The 17,667-nt window shown below is 34.5% G+C and overlaps 2 protein-coding genes across 3 annotated transcripts; both read left to right on the top strand.

Annotated features, from left to right (window-relative positions):
* The first annotated feature begins 9,865 nt into the window (after positions 1-9,865).
* On the top strand, positions 9,866-12,940 carry LOC145158837 (FKBP-like peptidyl-prolyl cis-trans isomerase family protein). Of its 2 annotated transcripts, none has more exons than XM_079077686.1 (5): positions 9,866-10,177; positions 10,750-10,910; positions 11,672-11,821; positions 12,276-12,335; positions 12,660-12,940. In XM_079077686.1, exons 1-5 carry the CDS (start codon positions 9,946-9,948, stop codon positions 12,720-12,722), a joined length of 666 nt encoding a protein of 221 aa, XP_078933812.1. In that variant the 5' UTR covers positions 9,866-9,945; the 3' UTR covers positions 12,723-12,940. The 2 variants fall into 2 exon arrangements, with proteins under 2 accessions (XP_078933812.1, XP_078933813.1); XM_079077687.1 differs by having other exon boundaries at positions 9,868-10,177; positions 10,753-10,910.
* A 1,706-nt stretch (positions 12,941-14,646) lies between these two features.
* On the top strand, positions 14,647-17,259 carry LOC145158836 (outer envelope pore protein 21B, chloroplastic-like). Its single transcript, XM_079077685.1, has 5 exons — positions 14,647-14,958; positions 15,235-15,309; positions 15,402-15,554; positions 15,889-15,987; positions 16,992-17,259. Exons 1-5 carry the CDS (start codon positions 14,806-14,808, stop codon positions 17,073-17,075), a joined length of 564 nt encoding a protein of 187 aa, XP_078933811.1. The 5' UTR covers positions 14,647-14,805; the 3' UTR covers positions 17,076-17,259.
* Positions 17,260-17,667: the final 408 nt, after the last annotated feature.

Genomic DNA, 17,667 nt, shown 5'->3' with positions numbered 1-17,667 from the left:
ACTCATAGTTGAATTTTGGGCCTTTGGATTGGGCCTTGGGCTTGAATAAAGCTAAGCTAGGGGTAAAGTAGTATTTACCCCCAAGTATGTATTTATGGTTATGTGTTGGAACCCAATTATTAATTGGGTGATGTTTTGATATTGACAGTTCGGGAATCTATCATCCAGCAACTGGGGTTGTGTCTACTGGACTTCAGCAGTGTGAGGTGAGTTACCTTCCAGTAGGGGTGGGTCTAAGGCCCCAATGTCGGCCCACTAGTAGGTGATTATGTTTGAGATGATTGTCTTTGTGATAATTATCTGGTTTGCCACTGTTTGATATGCTTTATGTGCTGGGATGCTATGAGTTATGTGTTAGTAGTAGTAGGGGTGAAATAGTCCCCAGTTACCGGTTGAAAGATACCGAAGACAGTTACCGGTTGAATGACACCGAATGGATAGACAGAACCCATGCATGCCTAGTAGTATGTTTATGATATGTTATTATGTGACCAGTATGATTATGATATGCTATTATGTGATCAGCATGTTTATGTTATGTTATCATGCAATCAATATGTTTATGACATGTTTTTATGTGATAGTGGTAGGGGTGAAATAGTCCCCGGATACCGGTTGAAAGATACCGAAGGGGAGGTTAGCTCCCGGTTACCGGTTGAAAGATACCGAAGGGGAGGTTAGTTCCCGGTTACCAGTTGAAAGATACCGAAGGGGAGCCCAACTCCCAAATATGCCAGACAGATACCGGTTGAAAGATACCGAGGGATAGGCATTATGTGGTATGTGGTATGATGGAGGGGAACTCACTAAGCTTCGTGCTTACGATTTTCAGTTTTGGTTTCAGGTACTACGTTTTCAAAGGAAAGGAGTCGGCTCAATCGCAGCGCATCACACTATGGTTTTCCGCACATGAGATCTTTGGGATTACACTCTGATATTGTTTTATGATAACATGTTTTGATGATTTCTACTTTGGTTTGGACATGATGTGCTATTATGGATGTTTTCTTATACTATTGGTTTTATAATAACTTAATTAAAACGAAATTTTTGGTCTTGAATTTTGGGATGTTACAGTCACCTTTCTTGGAATTCTGCATGTTGAACCTTTTCAACACTTTGTCCACATAGGTGCTTTGACTAAGTCCAATTAGTCTTTTACTCCTTTCTCTTAATATCCTTATCTATAGGATATAGGCAGCTTCTCCAAGGTCCTTCATAGCGAAACACTTCGCAAGCCAGGACTTAACCTCCTGCAAAGTTGGGATGTCATTCCCCATGAGTAGTATGTCCTCCACATACAGTACCAAAAAGCTAACTATACTCCCACTAGCTCTGACATATACACAGGAATCATCTTCGCTTCTCGAAAAGCCAAACTCTTTGACTTTCTCATCAAAACAAAGATTCCAGCTGCGATATGCTTGTTTCAATCCATAAATGGATTTCTCAAGCTTGCACACTCTATCAAGGTACTCTGCACTGACAAAACCCTCTGGCTGACTCATGTAAACATCCTCAGCCAACTTGCCATTAAGGAAAGTGGTTTTGACATCCATTTGCCATATTTCATAATCATGAAATGCGGAAATGGCTAGCATAACCCTAATAGACTTAATTTTCGCTACTGGTGAGAAGGTTTCATCATAATTAACTCCCTGAGTTTGAGTGAAACCCTTCGCAACCAGTCGTGCCTTATAAGTGTGCACTTTTCCATCCATGTCGGTGTTCTTCTTGAAGATCCATTTGCACTCAACCGTCTTACGACCCGGTACATTGTCAACCAAGTTCCAAACTTGATTGTCATACATGGACTGAATCTCGCTGTCCGTAGCCTCTTTCCATTTAGCAGACTCGGGGCCTGCCATGGCTTCACTATAGCTGTTAGGTTCATCCAAATTTACCAGTGTACTATCACTGATAAATGTATCACCTTCCGCAGTAATATGGAAACCATTGTAATGCTCAGATGAATTCCTAACTCTAGTGGAACGCCTTAGAGATACAGACTCGTCAGTTAGTTCAACAGGAGTTTCCTCCTCAGGTTGACTGCTAGGGTTTGAGGTTCCTTCACCACTTGACTCTTGAAGCTCTTCAAGGTCAATTTGCCTCCCACTGTTTCCTTGTCTTATAAATTCTCTCTCTCGAAAGACCCCTCTCCTTGCCACAAAGACCACATTCTCACTGGGTTTGTAGAAGAGGTAACCAAAGGATTTTTGTGGGTAGCCGATGAAAATACACCGCTCACTTCGGGGTTCGAGCTTGTCCTGAGTCTCACGTCTCACGAAAGACTCGCAACCCCAAATCATGATGTGGTCCAAATTGGGAACTTTCCTAGTCCACATCTCGTGAGGTGTTTTGGCAACCTTCTTCGTAGGGACTAGATTAAGGATATGGGCGGCAGTCTCTAAGGCATACCCCCAGAATGAGATTGGTAATGAAGCTCGACTCATCATGGAACGAACCATGTCTAACTAGGTTCGATTGCGCCTCTCAGCCACAACATTCAGCTGTGGTGTCCTAGGAGGTGTCATTTGTGAAACAATTCCACATTCCTTAAGATAGTCAAGGAACTCTGTACTAAGATACTCTCCTCCTCGATCGGATCGGAGCATCTTAATGTTCCTGCCCAGCTGATTCTCCACTTCCTGTTTAAACTCTTTGAAATTTTCAAAGGTTTCTGACTTATGCTTGATTAAGTAGACATAACCATATCTACTGTAATAATCAGTAAAAGTCACATAGAAGTGGTTAGCATCCCTTGTGGCGGTTCTGAAGGGTCCACACACATCTGTGTGTATAAGGTATAACAAACCTTCACCCCTAGCACAAGTACCAGTGAAGGGTGACTTTGTCATTTTTTCAAGCAAACAAGACTCGCAACTATCATCTGACCTTAAGTCAAACGACTCCAAAACTCCAGCCTTCTGGAGTTGGCCTATGCGCTTCTTGTTAACATGTCCAAGACGACAATGCCACAAGGATTCTTTATCCAAACTAGTGGAAGAATCGATATGTAACACATTATTTCCTAAGTTGTCTACAACCGACACAGTTTCATATACACCATCACAAGGTAATGCTTTAAAATAAAGAACATTATTATAAAAAGCATTAATACCACCAACTTCATTATCAAATGAAAAAGTAAATCCTTGTTTGTACAAACCATGAAAAGAAAAAATATTTCTCGCCATTTCAGACGAGTAACAACACTTATTCAAATCTAACACTAACCCACTACTTAGCAACAAAGAATAAACTCCAATCTTGGTGACAGGTGAAGCTTTCCTATTACCCCTGATCAAGTTTATCTTTCCGTCCTCCACATCCTCACTTCTTCTTAGGCCCTACAAATCAGAACATATATGAATACCACAACCGGTATCAAGAACCCAAGAAGTAGAATGTAATGAGTTATTAGACAATATAGTGTAAATACATGCATGGGTAGGTTTGACCTTCCCATCTTTGACATCTTGCAAGTACTTGGGGCAGTTTCGTTTCCAGTGCCCCTTATCATGTAATATAAGCATTCAGATTCCCTTGGGTTGGAAGAAGGAGTGATAGAACCACCTTTGGTTCCACTTGAAGAGGAGCCATCAAGAGACTTTCCCTTGGTACCCTTCGAAGGGGTCTTCCTCTTCTTCCCTCTACTTTTCCCGATTGCCAAAACAGGGGCGGTGTTAGGAGTAGGAGTAGTAACAACCGATTTACCTTTGAGACCGGTTTCAGCGGTCTTCAAAAGTCCTTGAAGTTTGCTGAGTGTGACCTCCTCCTTGTTCATGTGATAGGTCATCCAGAACTGATCATAACAAGTAGGTAAGGAGTGCAATATGATATCAATAGCCAACTCCTCGGGGAAGTTCACATTCAACTTCAGCAAACGGTCCACAAACCTCTGCATTTTCTGCATGTGGACCATGATGGATTCACTATCCTTCATTCGGGTTGTTATCATGGAAGAGATGATTTCATACCTCTCTTGACGAGCACTTTGATGGTAGCGGTCCATCAAGTCCATGTGCATCTCAAAAGGGTAAAAGTCCTCATAGGACTTCTGGAGTTCATCTGTCATTGTGGCCAACATGATGCATGCCACTTTGGTAGCATCTCTCTCATGTGCCCTGAAGTCAGCGATCTCCTCTGGAGTAGCAGTTAACTCATCAATATCTTTTAGCTCCTTGTCAAGGACATATTCCTTGTCCTCATAGCGAGTGACCATCCTTATATTCCTAATCCAATCATTGAAATTATTCCCATCAAAGATGACTCTCCCACAAAGATTCATGAGAAAGAAGGAGCCGGTAGGGTTTGAGCCAGAAGCAGCATTGTTGGAAGACATCTGAAAAAGGAAGAAAGACAAGCTTAGATTATGTATATAAATATTCCTTAATAAGACACCCAAATGTAATATTAAGGCTAGGACCCAACACAATATTTTATAACTTAGAAGAGGGTTGCCGTAATCCAAGCTATAAAATATTTGAAGGTAGGTGAATGACGATTCACCAATTTCCACCATGAAAACGAAATGTATTACTAGGTTTTAATTAGTTTTGAAACTCCTAGTTTCTTTTGAGATTCATTGAACTTTTCAATGGCATGTTTAAATCTCGATTGTGCCCTCTCAAGTTTGTGATTGGGATGTCGAGGATCACAAACAAGGTGTGAATAACCATGGAAATTAACTTGGTACCCTTAATATTTATCACCTAATCGATGTGCTGATTACCCACACGCGCTCCACCGATCTATGATAAACATTAAGTCACCCTTACTAGTCCATGTTAGTGTGTCGGTTACTCACACACGCTCCACCAACGACTTAGTAAGGTATAAAGTGTAATTTCATGGGATAGCACCAAATTCACATTTTCCTAAAGTAACTAAGATTGAGAATTTATAAAAGGTTTAGTTACTTTATATTTTTAATTATACTTTTAATGAGAATTATAGTCCTTGTCCTACCCGTTCGGCTAACGACCCTCCACCAGTCAAGGAAGCGGTGGGTGAGAGTGGACACCCATTAAGCTGCCATTTTATAGGCAACAACCTTATACCCCCCTTATAGACCGGCTTCGTGAATGAGGCCTACTAACGGTAAGACTGACTTGATCTTATACATATATATATATATATATATATATATATATATATATATATATATATATATATATATTATTAACTTATAATATTATAAAGTATAAGTGTTGAATTTTAACTTTTAAAACTCTAGGGTTTGGAATTAAAGTGTGTGTGAGACTTTACAAATTCCAAGACTTGAGGGCAAGTTTTAAAACTATTCAAGACTCTTCAACTTCATAACTTATGAGTTAATGGTTTATAAAAATGAAGACTTTTCATTTTATGTAACTTATGTGTTCTTTAATGGACTTTAAAAGAAATGACTTTTGGTAATCCATAACTTGAGGACAAATTATGGACTCCATTAAAAACATTTAGATCAAGAATTAAACTAACAAACAATTTGCAAATAATTCCTATGATCTACCAATACTCATAAGTGTATGAACATTCATATCAACAATTTCAAGAATCATATAAACACACATAAAACTGGAAATTTTGATAATAACCTTTGAAATTGGATTAGCATAATCATTACCACATCAAAAAAATGGTTTTATAAGTCCAAAACAGTTTAGTGTAATGATTCTAGTCCAATTCCAACTTAAAAACTCGAAAAACTGCACTCTGGGCCTCCTACTCGTCGAGTGCACGAACCTACTTGATGAGTACGATGAATATATGCATGGAATCGTCGAGTCCCCCCATGGACTCGGCGAGTTCACTCAGCAGAATGCATATTTTTCGATTTGCTTCAATAATTTTCATCAAGTATCAAGAAAACAAGCCTAGACTCTGATACCACTGAAGGGTTTTGAGCATTCTAACACTCCTATGGTGTACATGCAACCCTAGAAACCTTGGATCTATGTTTTCTCTAAAATACATGCAAATAAGAATTTTCCAAGGTTCTCAACCTAACTAGCATGTTATGGGGTACTTGTAATATAAAATTTTAGTAGAATAACATACCATTTCTTGTGGTTGATTGCTTGGGGTCTTGAGAGCCTAGCACCAATAGTGTGGATGCCTCAAGTGGAATCACAAATCACCAAAACACCTTGGAAGACTTGAGAGAATAGTTAGCACCAAGTAAAAATCGGCCCACTCTTTGGTATTCACACACTAGTGTCATTTCATGTGCCAAGGACCCCTTTATATAGTGTGGTGGATTAGGGTTACATCCATGTAAACCCTAATACCCATGACTTTTCATTTCCATAAGATCCATGGGTTAAAGCTCCATGGACTATCCATGGACTTTCCATGCAAGCGTAGCCCATTCTATATAAATATAAGAGTCCGTATTTTATTAGTTACATTTTGATCACTAAATTAATTCCAAATTAATTCTAGATCAATACTAATTAAATAATATGATTTCATATTAATATATTATAACTTATAATATATTAATAAATCATAACTTATACTATTCTCAAAAGATTATCCATATAAATTGTTTCGGTGAAGTGCAACCCAAATGGACCATGCCGGGTTGGGTCAAGTACATACCAAATATAGTTACGGACTTAGACACCTTATCCAACACATACCACATACCATACAATCATACATACTGCCGGGCAATTCTGGGGTGCCCGACCTACCCATGTCAAGCCATTCTGGGGTGCTGACCTACCCATGTCAAGCCATTCTGGGATGCTGACCTACCCGTGTCAGGCCATTCTGGGGTGCATGCCTACCCTCCGGTCTATCTCACCCGGTCACGGGGACTATTTCACCCCCTACTACTATCACATAATAACATATCATAAGCATGTTGTCAGACATATCTGGGGTGTCCGACCTACCCTTCGGTCCTAACGACCGAATCGGTGGACTATTCCCCTCCTACTACCTCTATCACATAGAACATATCATACTGGCACATAGAACTCATCAAGTAATAGCAAACCAGACAATTATCACAAATACAATCATCTCAACCGTAATCAACTACTAGTGGGTCGGCCTTGGTGCCTTAGACCCACTTCTACTGAAGGGTAACTCACCTCAACGTCGTGTATTGTCTGCACTGTCCTCGTTGTGAAAATCGACTTTCCCCGACTCCTCAATCCCTACAAGACAACTTTTCTAAGTTATCAACTCATACTCATAACCCTTACAAGAGTTACTCAAATCCAAGTCAAAGCCAAAGTCAAATCCTTGGTCAAAGCCAACTTTTGGTCAAAGTCAACATTTGGTTGACTCGACTCGCCGAGTTGGCCCGCCAACTTATCGAGTCCCCATATCCACAGAATGTCATAATTCTGTCCCTACTCGTCGAGTCTAGCAAGAGCTCGACGAGTTCGCCTTCAACAACACATCAGACTATCTTCAACCGACTCGCTGAGTTCGTCCTTGAACTCGCCGAGTTCATCTTCATCCATAAGAAGGTGTTCAGTCTGTGACTCGCCGAGTTCCCCTTAAACTCGCCGAGTCCGTCTTCATGTGGCTGGGACATTGCCTTGAACTCGCCGAGTCTGTTCTTCCACTCACTGAGTCCTATGATTTCCAGGTCCCTAGTGAACCTAAGCAACTGGGGAACCTTCGATCTTAACATATGGTCCATAAAAAGAAAGGGTTTGGTGGAAAATACACCCCGACTCGCCGATTCCCATGAACGACTCACCGAATCCCTCTTTGTCCAAAACTATACAGTCGATTATAATGGGTCTTAACGCATCCAAACCATAGATTTGGCCTCCTAGGGTCCATTTCATACGTAAAGCTACAAACTTGATGTACATGCATGGGGCCTTTGGCTCAAAAAGCCATAAAAGGAGGTCTACAAGATGCATGGGGTGTTTATGGCAACAAAGTTGGCACCTTTATGTCATAAAGACCCCCAATAGCCCCAGATCCGAAGTGCAACTCTAAGCACACCCACAAAATCCGATTTTTGCTTCTCTATACTCATAAAAAGGGTAGAAATAGCCCCAAATCAAAATCTAAGAGATAGATGGTCAAGGTTCCAGCTTTTTACCTTGAATGAGCTGAGAATGAAGTAAAACTTTTGGATCTCCTTGCTTCTACTTGAACTTCCAAGCTTTCTTATTCTTCTCCAACTTCAAACACACACAAAAAGCACCAAAAAGGCTCAAGAACACTCAATAAGGGTTTAGGGTTTCAATCTAGGGTTTCTCTGAGGTAGGAAGGTGATGGAGGCTGGTTTGGGACGAGATAAAGTGTTTAAATAGGGGGCAAACCCTAAACATTAGGGTTTTGTCCAAACAGCTCCTACTCGCCGAGTCGGTCTCCCGACTCGTCGAGTAGATCATTAAAACCCCCGCATAATGTCGAGTCTACTCGAAGAGTTGGGCCACCAACTCGCCGAGTCCCAGAGTAAATTACAACAATACTTGAATTTAAATACGTACCAGGAACCGGGTGTTACATTTTTTCCTATAGGTTTTTCTAAGGTTGTAGAAATCGTTCGGCATTAGCTAGTCGGTGCATATGAGTTAAGGGATTAATCGGATAAGCGGGGATTAATCGGGGACCATAAACTGTTAATTCGTTGAATTTTAAAAAATCAAATATGAATGATATCATAACAAAGTTCGTAAATACCATTAATATCATAACAAAATAAATTAATATGATTAATACAACACTAATCATACATTGAATAGTTTCTGTTGAGATGAAACTTCTTCAAAGTGTTAAAATTTCACAGTTTTTTATTTCTTCACTCATTTTGTTGACACAAATTGATCGTTAGACGTCCTCTAATCAGTCAGGTAGCGCCTAGGGATTAATTGGAGATTGATCGGGACCTAGTTGGGATTTTTACAACATTAAGTTTTTCTAATACAATGTTTTAAACTTTTTTTATACTTTCATATAATTTTAATACAAGTGCTTTTAAACCAACTATTTTAAAATTTTCTTACAAGTTTTTAACTTGTGTTTTTTTTTCTGTTTTTTTTTTACATTTTCTAATTTAATATATATTTTTTTATAACATTTTAAAATATTTTTGTTATATACTAGTTTAAAATGTTGTATTAAAAAAATTAAAATTTTATAAACTTCTAATTAAATAGTATTAAAAAGTTGGAATAATGTTAAAACATTTACATTAAAAATATTGTATATGCTTATAAACTTTTATAAACTTCGCTAAGTAATATTTTCTTTTTATTTTTTTAAAAAACCCTCCATACTTATTGTAAGATATTTAATTTATTTAATTTTATTGTAAAATACTATATACTTTAAAAATATTGTATATGCTTAAAAACAAAAGAAAACAATTATAGAAGCTATATAAAATATTTCACAAAACAAAAACATATGTATTAATTAAAAAGTAAAGTTTAAAATTGATCGATATTTAATTAATATTTAGAAAATTATGGATATTTTAAAAATAACGTTTGAAAAAAATAATACAAACAAATATGAAAAATAAAATCGCTATTAAAAGTGAGGAAAATGAGTTATCAGAGTAATTAGCTTTTCGTTTTGTTTATATTTAAGTAATTTTTTTATTTTTTTTATACATTTAACCATTTAACTTGTTAATTTAGACAATCATAATATATGAACACATATAACAACTTAAATGGTAAAATATATAAAAAAAATAAAAAAATTATCTAACTATAAACAAAACAATAAAAATATTACCCAGATATATAATACTAAAGTTGGAAAGAATATCCGTCCCTAGTAGTCCCTACAAGTAATTTTCTGCAGGTAGTAAAAACCAATTCGTTTTCCACACTCTAACTTCACTTTATCCTTTTAAAAATGCTTCAAAATTGGAGGGATTATGATGTGAATTTGGTACAAGTAAAGTGGATAGCCTTACACGATTTGGGTTCTTGTCTTTTTCACGTGGCCATGGCTTCTTTGCAGAAAATAACTTTTCAAAGTCCTCTGATTTCCTCGAAACCCATAAAAGAACCTCACGAATTTCATCAAAATCAAGCATTTTTGCCGTTACCCATTTCAAGAAGATCAGCAATTTTGATATCTGTTCTTCCATTTGCCCTAATTTCTAACCCTCTAGAATCTGCGGCTAGAGAAAGGCGCAACAGAAAGGTCATCCCTCTTGAAGATTACCTCACCAGCTGTTAGTAAATTACTACTCTCGTATATATTATTGTTAATGAAATTCCATGAGTGGCTGGTTTTTGTGTAATGAAACTCCATTTGGCAATGTAAGATGAAAGGAATGTGATGTATGCTAATGGAATTGATTTGGACTTTCATAGTCAAAATAGTCTTCTTTGGAATAAAAAATTGACATGATTTGATTCTTATCACATAAAATTCAAATCTTGTTACTGCTATAACTTTTTCTGTAATGTGAAATTATGTCATGTATTCCCTCTTAAAGTGAACAATATCAGATCAATTATGTTGCATTCCCTCTTAAAGTGAATATTTGAAGAGAAATGTCTAACGAAAAGCTTTAACTGTTTAGATTTTTTGAAATTCTACATAATTGTTGCATTGTACTTCCTTTTTTTTTTTTTTTTTTTTTCCTTTTAGGATATAATACTTTGAAAAATCTTTCCAATTATAGCAATGAATTTTGCTTTATATTTGAATCACATTGCTATAATTGGGTATTTATTTCTTGCATTCAACTTTAAAAACAAAAAGGAAATTCTTGTATTGAAAGTTTTCTTGAATTTGAAGCAGCTGATGGACTGAAATACTATGATATTGCTGAAGGAAAGGGCCCCACTGCTGAAAAGGGATCATTCGTTCAAGTTCACTTTGATTGTGTTTATAACAAAATCACAGCAGTTTCAAGCAGAGAGTCTAAAATTTTAGCTGGAAATCGTACAATTGCACAGGTTTGTTTCTACAGTTTGTGTTTATTCATGCAACAAAGCTATACCTTTTACCAATTTATGAAGTGAAGTGGATTTTCTTTTACTAATTTAAGCATCCATGTTTCAATTTTCTTATCAACTTTCTATCAACTAATATGCAGCTATGTTTCAGTTAGTTCCCAATTCTTATTTCTACAAATTTATTCAACAAAGAGGATTTCTTACTAACTTATGCAGTCATGTTAATATTAGTTAATAATTTATTACATTAATGATGCATAAATTGGTAAAAAGAAAATTGAAACATGGCTGCATAAATTGGTAACAAATCGACTTTGTTGCATAATTTGGTAAAGGGTTAAATGCAAGAACTAGCAACATACTTTCATTTCTTCATATTAAATCATTGTACTTTAAAAAATCTACCCAATTATACCATTGTCAATTTTTCATCCACATGCAAAGCAGTTTTCATGCTATAATTGCGTAGAAATTTCAAAATATAATGTGCTAATAATAAAAAAATGGGTAGACTTTTCATTTTTCAAAGTACAATGTGTTAAAAAAAAAAAAACGGAAGTACAATGCTATCATAGAAAGAATGGATATAATACATTAACACACCAATAAATAAAATAAAACTGCATTGCTAAATCTTGCATTTAGCCCATTGGTAAAATAAGGTATAACTTGGCTGCAAAGTAAGCGTTTTACATTTTTACCCCTTTTAAAGGATCGAAATTTTTATCCTTTTGACATGTTCCTTTGATGGCCTTAAGTAGCCTTACGAGTTTAAGGTTGGAGCTCCTCCGGGAAGGGAAAGAAAGCGCGATTTTGTAGACAATCCCAACGGTTTATTTTCTGCACAAGCGGCACCAAAACCTCCTCCCGCCATGTACACCGTGGTTGAGGGGATGAAAGTTGGTGGAAAGGTGGTCACTTAGATTTACCATCATTATTTGGTTCACAGATTCCAACGGAATTGGAATTCGGAATTCCATTCCATGGCGTGTTTGATTGCCAAATGAACGGAATTCAAATTCCGTTGGAATCCCTCGAATTTCTTTTTGATGGATTGGGGTGGAAAGAATTCATTTCCATTTGTATATCTTGAAATACATAAAATAAAAAAATTCAGTTACATATATGATATATCGATAAACAAAAAGTATTTAAATATAAATAAATTTTCAAAAATTATTTAATTTTTTTTTACTGAGATCATCCCATTTCTTGCCAATCAAACATGCCTCTTAAATAACATTCTTCCGTATTCCAAATACTTTTACAGCTTCCATTCATTCTAATAACATTCTACAAACAAAATGCCTCTTAAATAATTTCCTGTATTTAAATCCTTTTTTTTTTATTATTATTTTGATACAGAGGAGAGTGATTGTTCCCCCGGAGGCTGGGTATGGAAAAAGGGGCATGAATGAAATTCCGGTGAGCAATTCGTTTGATTTTTTTTTTAATCTTTGTTTCCAAACCATATTTCTTTGCTTAATTGTGGAAAAGGTTGTGATTTTTAAGGTCGCTATTAGTTTTTCTCAAAACTTAATAATTTCATGTGAGTTGTAGGTTGAAAATTAGACATGTATAGTGAAAACTAAAATTTCAACCTAATTGTTTCATCCTAATATGAATAATTACATAATAATTTCAATATCAAAATATATATTTTAGATTTTTGTACAATTCGAATATCTGAAAATTTAGAAAAATACGATTCTAATCTGTATCTAAAAATTTTATGGTTTGGTTGTGAAGCCTGGAGCGACCTTTGAGATGAATCTTGAGCTATTGCAAGTGATCCGACCTGAAGGGAAGTAGTTTGTTTCCAGGGACTATGGGTATCTTAATCTTGTTTATTAGCAGGATTTGAATGAGTTTGCAGGGGTAGTTTGGGTATAAAGAGCAAATTTTTCTACCATGCCATTTTATGAGATGTATAAAGCTTTGTAATATGAAGTTGTACATGACATTGCGTGACAAAAAACTCTTTGTAACACTGTATTTATATACCAACTCCTTTTATCATTTTGGAATAATTCACATGAAAATCACCAGATAGGTTTTTGGAACTTATAGAAGATAAGATTACTAATTTGCCCCTCAAACATTGTGATGATAAGGATGTGGGATCATACAAATATTTGAAATAATAATACATGGTTTATAATAAATTGTTTAATCGTTATATTTTTGAATGTTGGTTCGCCCAAGATCGAGTCTTGTGAAATTTTAGGAACAACTCCATTTTGAAGTGTTTAGTTCCTAAGTGATCACCATTAAGGGGTCGATTGTTTTTTCCCATTAAGTCTTGTATGGTAAAGTGGTTGAATATGTAATATTTTAAAGCCTGTTTATTTTCTATTTCGAATCATCCATCCGAATGAGACTAAACTACCATTTGTTTATACTACAACAAATTTTTTTTCTCAATATTAGTCATTTTTAACATGAGAGTAGTTAGGCGGAGAAAATAACAAATGTAAATGGTTGGTATCTTAATACATCAAGCCAGACTTTTTTTTTGTATAACCCATTAAGGGGTTGTTCTATAAAACTGAATCATTTAATATTGAATAATTTTAATATTTTAACGATTCAAAGGGAAAGAATGGTTCCTTAACCATTGAGAGGTTGTTAATATGATTTTTGATCCGTTTAGATCTTGTATCAAACACGTTGAATGTCAACTGATTTAGAGATGCTATTTGAAGGATGCATGAAGAGGTTATCAAACAATCCCAAATGATTTTGTCAGAGATTATGTTAAAAAAAAACTATCAAATAGTCCCGATTATATCTTAAGCCCATTAATCTCATTTACTAAAAACAACAGGTTCCAAGCCATCGTAATTAGGCGTGTTCGTTTGGATGGATTGGTTTGATCCGATCCAATCAAGTGAATCCAAATTGATTTCGGTTTTCAAAACATGGATCCAAATAGTCCAAATCAAAATCAAATCCGATCCGATCCAATTAGAATTCGGTTGTATCGGTTTTTATAATTCGGTTTTCAAAAACCGAAACATTTTAAAACGACATACAATTATAATATTACTCAACTTTACACAAGAAGCGAAAACAAATTATTTAGTTGTGATTTGAAATTTATAAACAACTAATAAGAAGATATATTATATTTAAATATTTTACAGATAGAAAACTTTTGAGAGAAAATACATATTAATGTTTTTTTTATCAGGTGAAACGTTTTGAACCTATTTGAAAATATAAATTACAAAATTAATAAATAACTATAGATATATATTATAAATAAATAAATAATAAATGTTCATCGGTTTTTTTGGACTATTCGGTTCTTATTTAATAAACCAACACCAATCCAAAATCCAAAACAATAATTCGGTTTTGTTGAAAACCAATCCAAAGATCCGATTATCCGAACCAAACAGTTTAATTCAAATTGTCCAATTGGACAATTCAGTTTTATTCAAAAAGTGAACCATACTAACCGTAATATGGTAAAATTGTTTGGTTATTAATCACACTTCTAAGTTAATATGGTAAAACTGTTTAGTTATTAATTACACTTCTAAGTTTTATCTCGAAAAAAAAAAATATGTGTATAATATGAATTATAAGTATATGATTGTTGTTTAAATATTTTAAAAAGATCATTTGTTACTTTAAGTTTTTACGAGGGATAAAGTATTATTTTATAATAAGTAACTATCTAAAGTCTACAAAATAAAATAAGGAGATCTCTAAAACAAGACAACTAAATTTATTGTCCAAACCCCAAACTTCCAGTTTTTGCTCCGTTGGCTTTTTATCCACAAGAGGGACAAAATTGCTTACGCCTGAAGTACAGTATATATATGAATCTCCGCCATAGCTAGGGTTTTAGTTTTACCAACAGCTTCTGATAATCCACCTCGCAGAAATGGATACTTCCTTAAGATACGGTGGAGAATCACGCGCTCTCAGGATCGCCACAAACAAGAATCCTCCTACGGTGAAGTACGCCGGAGATGTAAGTGCTCTCAAAATCCACGCTAAGCAGAAGCTCCAAATCGATTCCAACACGCTACTTCAGGTCGCAAATTCACACCATTTGTTTCAAACTATATCTTTTGATTATCGTTATTGGCAGCAATTTTGAACTGTCTTTATTTGATTTTGTTTTTGTTGATCATAAGGAGTTCCGGATTTCTGTTTGGGTTTTATCTATGTAGCAATGACGTGACTGAAAGAAATCAGCTCTTGATTCTGTCGCATTTTGATTAATTTGATAAGAAGATTAACTCCGGTTCAAATTAGGGATTTCAAAAACTTGTGCTTTACGTTGACATCTAATTTTCCAATATTGCAGCTTAGCGGAGAGCTTGATACAGGAACTGGGCTTCCAACTTTCTTGTGTGCACTTGTTAGACATTCCTATCCTACTGTATGTTACAATTTCTACCCTTAAATTATGAATCTTTTAGGCAGCTAGGCTTAAAATTAACAATCTTTAACACATCTACTTACTTGATATAGCTTTCAGCTAGTCTTGGAGCTGGATTGCATTATGATAAAAATGAAAATCTCCATTGCACCTTGCGTGGGAAAAAAGCATATCCAGTTTCATTCAATCGTGATGTGAACTTTGTTCTTAAAGGGCGTTGCAATATTGACCAAGAGTTGACTCAGGTGTGTGGAAATTTTATTGTCTCGATATAAAAACAAATCAATGGAAGTACATTACTGTTTCTAGCATATAACAAATACCATGATCTAAACTATTTATCAAAGTAATGATCCAATTTTTTTAATAAAGCAATTTAAGAGGTTATAAACTATTGAATATAATCCAAGTTTGATCCATTTTCACAGAAATGATATAAAGTACACACTTGAAAACTGCAAATCAAGATTCATTTGCCATAAATAAAAAATGTTACTTTCTTAATTAGCTAGTGTTCAAGGTATGAATATAATTGTGTAATCTCTAAAGTTATTTTCTTTTTGCTTATCTCTTAAACAGCCAACACCACAGGGAGCTCTTGAGTTGGTATGGAACATTCTAGATTTTCAGAAAGACCAAGATGTAAGACTCAAACTTGGCATGGAAATCGTTGACAAGGTATTTTCCATAATTAATGTGTCTTTTCAAAGTAGTTATTGAAACTTTGAAGAATCACAATTCATATAATCATGCGATGAAAGATAGGGATAGTTACATAAGTTTATTTAAACCTTCAAAATCAGTTTTCTTTCAGCTACTCCTTACCCATGATAGCAATGTACTTCCCTTTTTAACAGATAATAGCAATATGTAACCTAAAATAGCAACATACTTATATTCTTTACATATAGATTGCAATGTATCTACAATTTCTTGCAAATAATAAAAACTTGGAGTTTTTAAATGATAATAGCAATATGTAACAAATATAAATACATTGCTATTATTTGTAAAGAAAGGATAAAGTGGCGTTGTTTTAGATAAAAAAACATAAGTAAATAGCTATTATGAGTTAAAAATGTAAGTAGGTTGCTATGATGGATAAAAATAAAGTAGATTGTCCATATTGGTAGAGAGAGTAAAGTGCATTGGTATTACTTGCAATTTTTATAACCTATAAATCATAATCATATTTACTAGATCCAAACCTCCATTATTGAAAACATGCATAAAGTGATAAAACCAATGTTTTTTTTATATAAAAAAACCACAGTAAGGGTTTTCCGGTTAAGAATTGAAAAAAATTCATTGGAAGAATATTTTTCTAGTAAACGTTTATTATTATTTTTTTTTGAAAAAATTCATAGTTTTTATGGTTAAGTCATAAAAAGGTTCTTTGGGTGGATAAACCAAACAAATTAGAAACTCTAATGGTTTTTATAATTTCAAAATTTCATGTAGTGTTTTTTTTTTAATTAAAAAATCGAAGTCTCAAGTCAGAAAAATATTCTTTTGAAAAACCGAAAAAGTTGTGAACTACAATGGTTTTTATGTAATTTGGCATTTTGTAATTTATCAACATGTATATTGTAGTTAGTTGCTTTCTCTAATAATAATAATATTTTTTTTGTTTGTTAATTTTATTGGTAATGTTTGTAATCTCATGTGTCTTTTTGTTGCAGATTCCGTATGTACAACTCAGGGAAAACAATTGGACATTTAATGTTGATATTAATGGAAGATGGAATGTGAGATACCACCTATGAGATGGACAATTCATTATGTTGTTGTTTTCTAACAAGTCAAAATCAAAGAAAAAAAAAAGAACTAATGTGTAGGTTTGTAGAATTAGCCCAAAACTCCTAAATTAAGATTTTTGAAACATGCTTGTTATTATTCACAATTAGTCATCTTGTTAATGCCGAATAGTGTATTTTTGTCTCATGTTAATCCATTGGGCAAAAAAAATATTATACTCATATTTCCCCAATTTTAAAACTTTTTCAGGTTTTTAAACAACCATATACTCTCTACTAATGTGCTTTCTGTTTTGTGCCTAAAATATAAAATGTAAACTAAAGGAGTATCCTACATTGAATTTTTTGAAGCTTAGGCATAGAGGAGGAATATCAATAGGGGAAAGTGAATTTACATGATCTTAGAGATATTGAGATTTTTTGTTTATCAAAACACCTTATTTTCGAACCCTTGTAACATTTGGCGTGTTTGACTGCTATTGAGATGAATGTTAATGGATAAAATTCCAACTTTTTCCAAAATATAATCAAAGGTCAAAAGATTTTCTTGTCATTAGCTTTTGAAAAGAAAAATAAAAAGAGATATAAATGATTATTCTTG

The sequence above is a fragment of the Lactuca virosa genome, chromosome 2, assembly GCF_052849685.1.
Source record: "Lactuca virosa cultivar CGN04683 chromosome 2, Lactuca_virosa_CGN04683_v6, whole genome shotgun sequence".
Classification (NCBI taxonomy): Eukaryota; Viridiplantae; Streptophyta; class Magnoliopsida; order Asterales; family Asteraceae; genus Lactuca; species Lactuca virosa.
The sequence above is the reverse complement of the archived record's forward strand: the minus strand, read 5'-3'. Positions and strand labels throughout refer to the sequence as shown.

Bases quoted from the DNA above. Each gene is read 5' to 3' on its own strand.
- LOC145158837 (XM_079077686.1), top strand. From the start codon at position 9,946: ATGGCTTCTTTGCAGAAAATAACTTTTCAAAGTCCTCTGATTTCCTCG. The intron at 10,911-11,671 runs GTTTGTTTCTAC...GGCCTTAAGTAG, and splicing joins GAAATCGTACAATTGCACAG to CCTTACGAGTTTAAGGTTGG. The intron at 11,822-12,275 runs GTGGTCACTTAG...ATTTTGATACAG, and splicing joins GGATGAAAGTTGGTGGAAAG to AGGAGAGTGATTGTTCCCCC.
- LOC145158836 (XM_079077685.1), top strand. From the start codon at position 14,806: ATGGATACTTCCTTAAGATACGGTGGAGAATCACGCGCTCTCAGGATC. The intron at 15,310-15,401 runs GTATGTTACAAT...TACTTGATATAG, and splicing joins TTAGACATTCCTATCCTACT to CTTTCAGCTAGTCTTGGAGC. The intron at 15,555-15,888 runs GTGTGTGGAAAT...TCTCTTAAACAG, and splicing joins TTGACCAAGAGTTGACTCAG to CCAACACCACAGGGAGCTCT.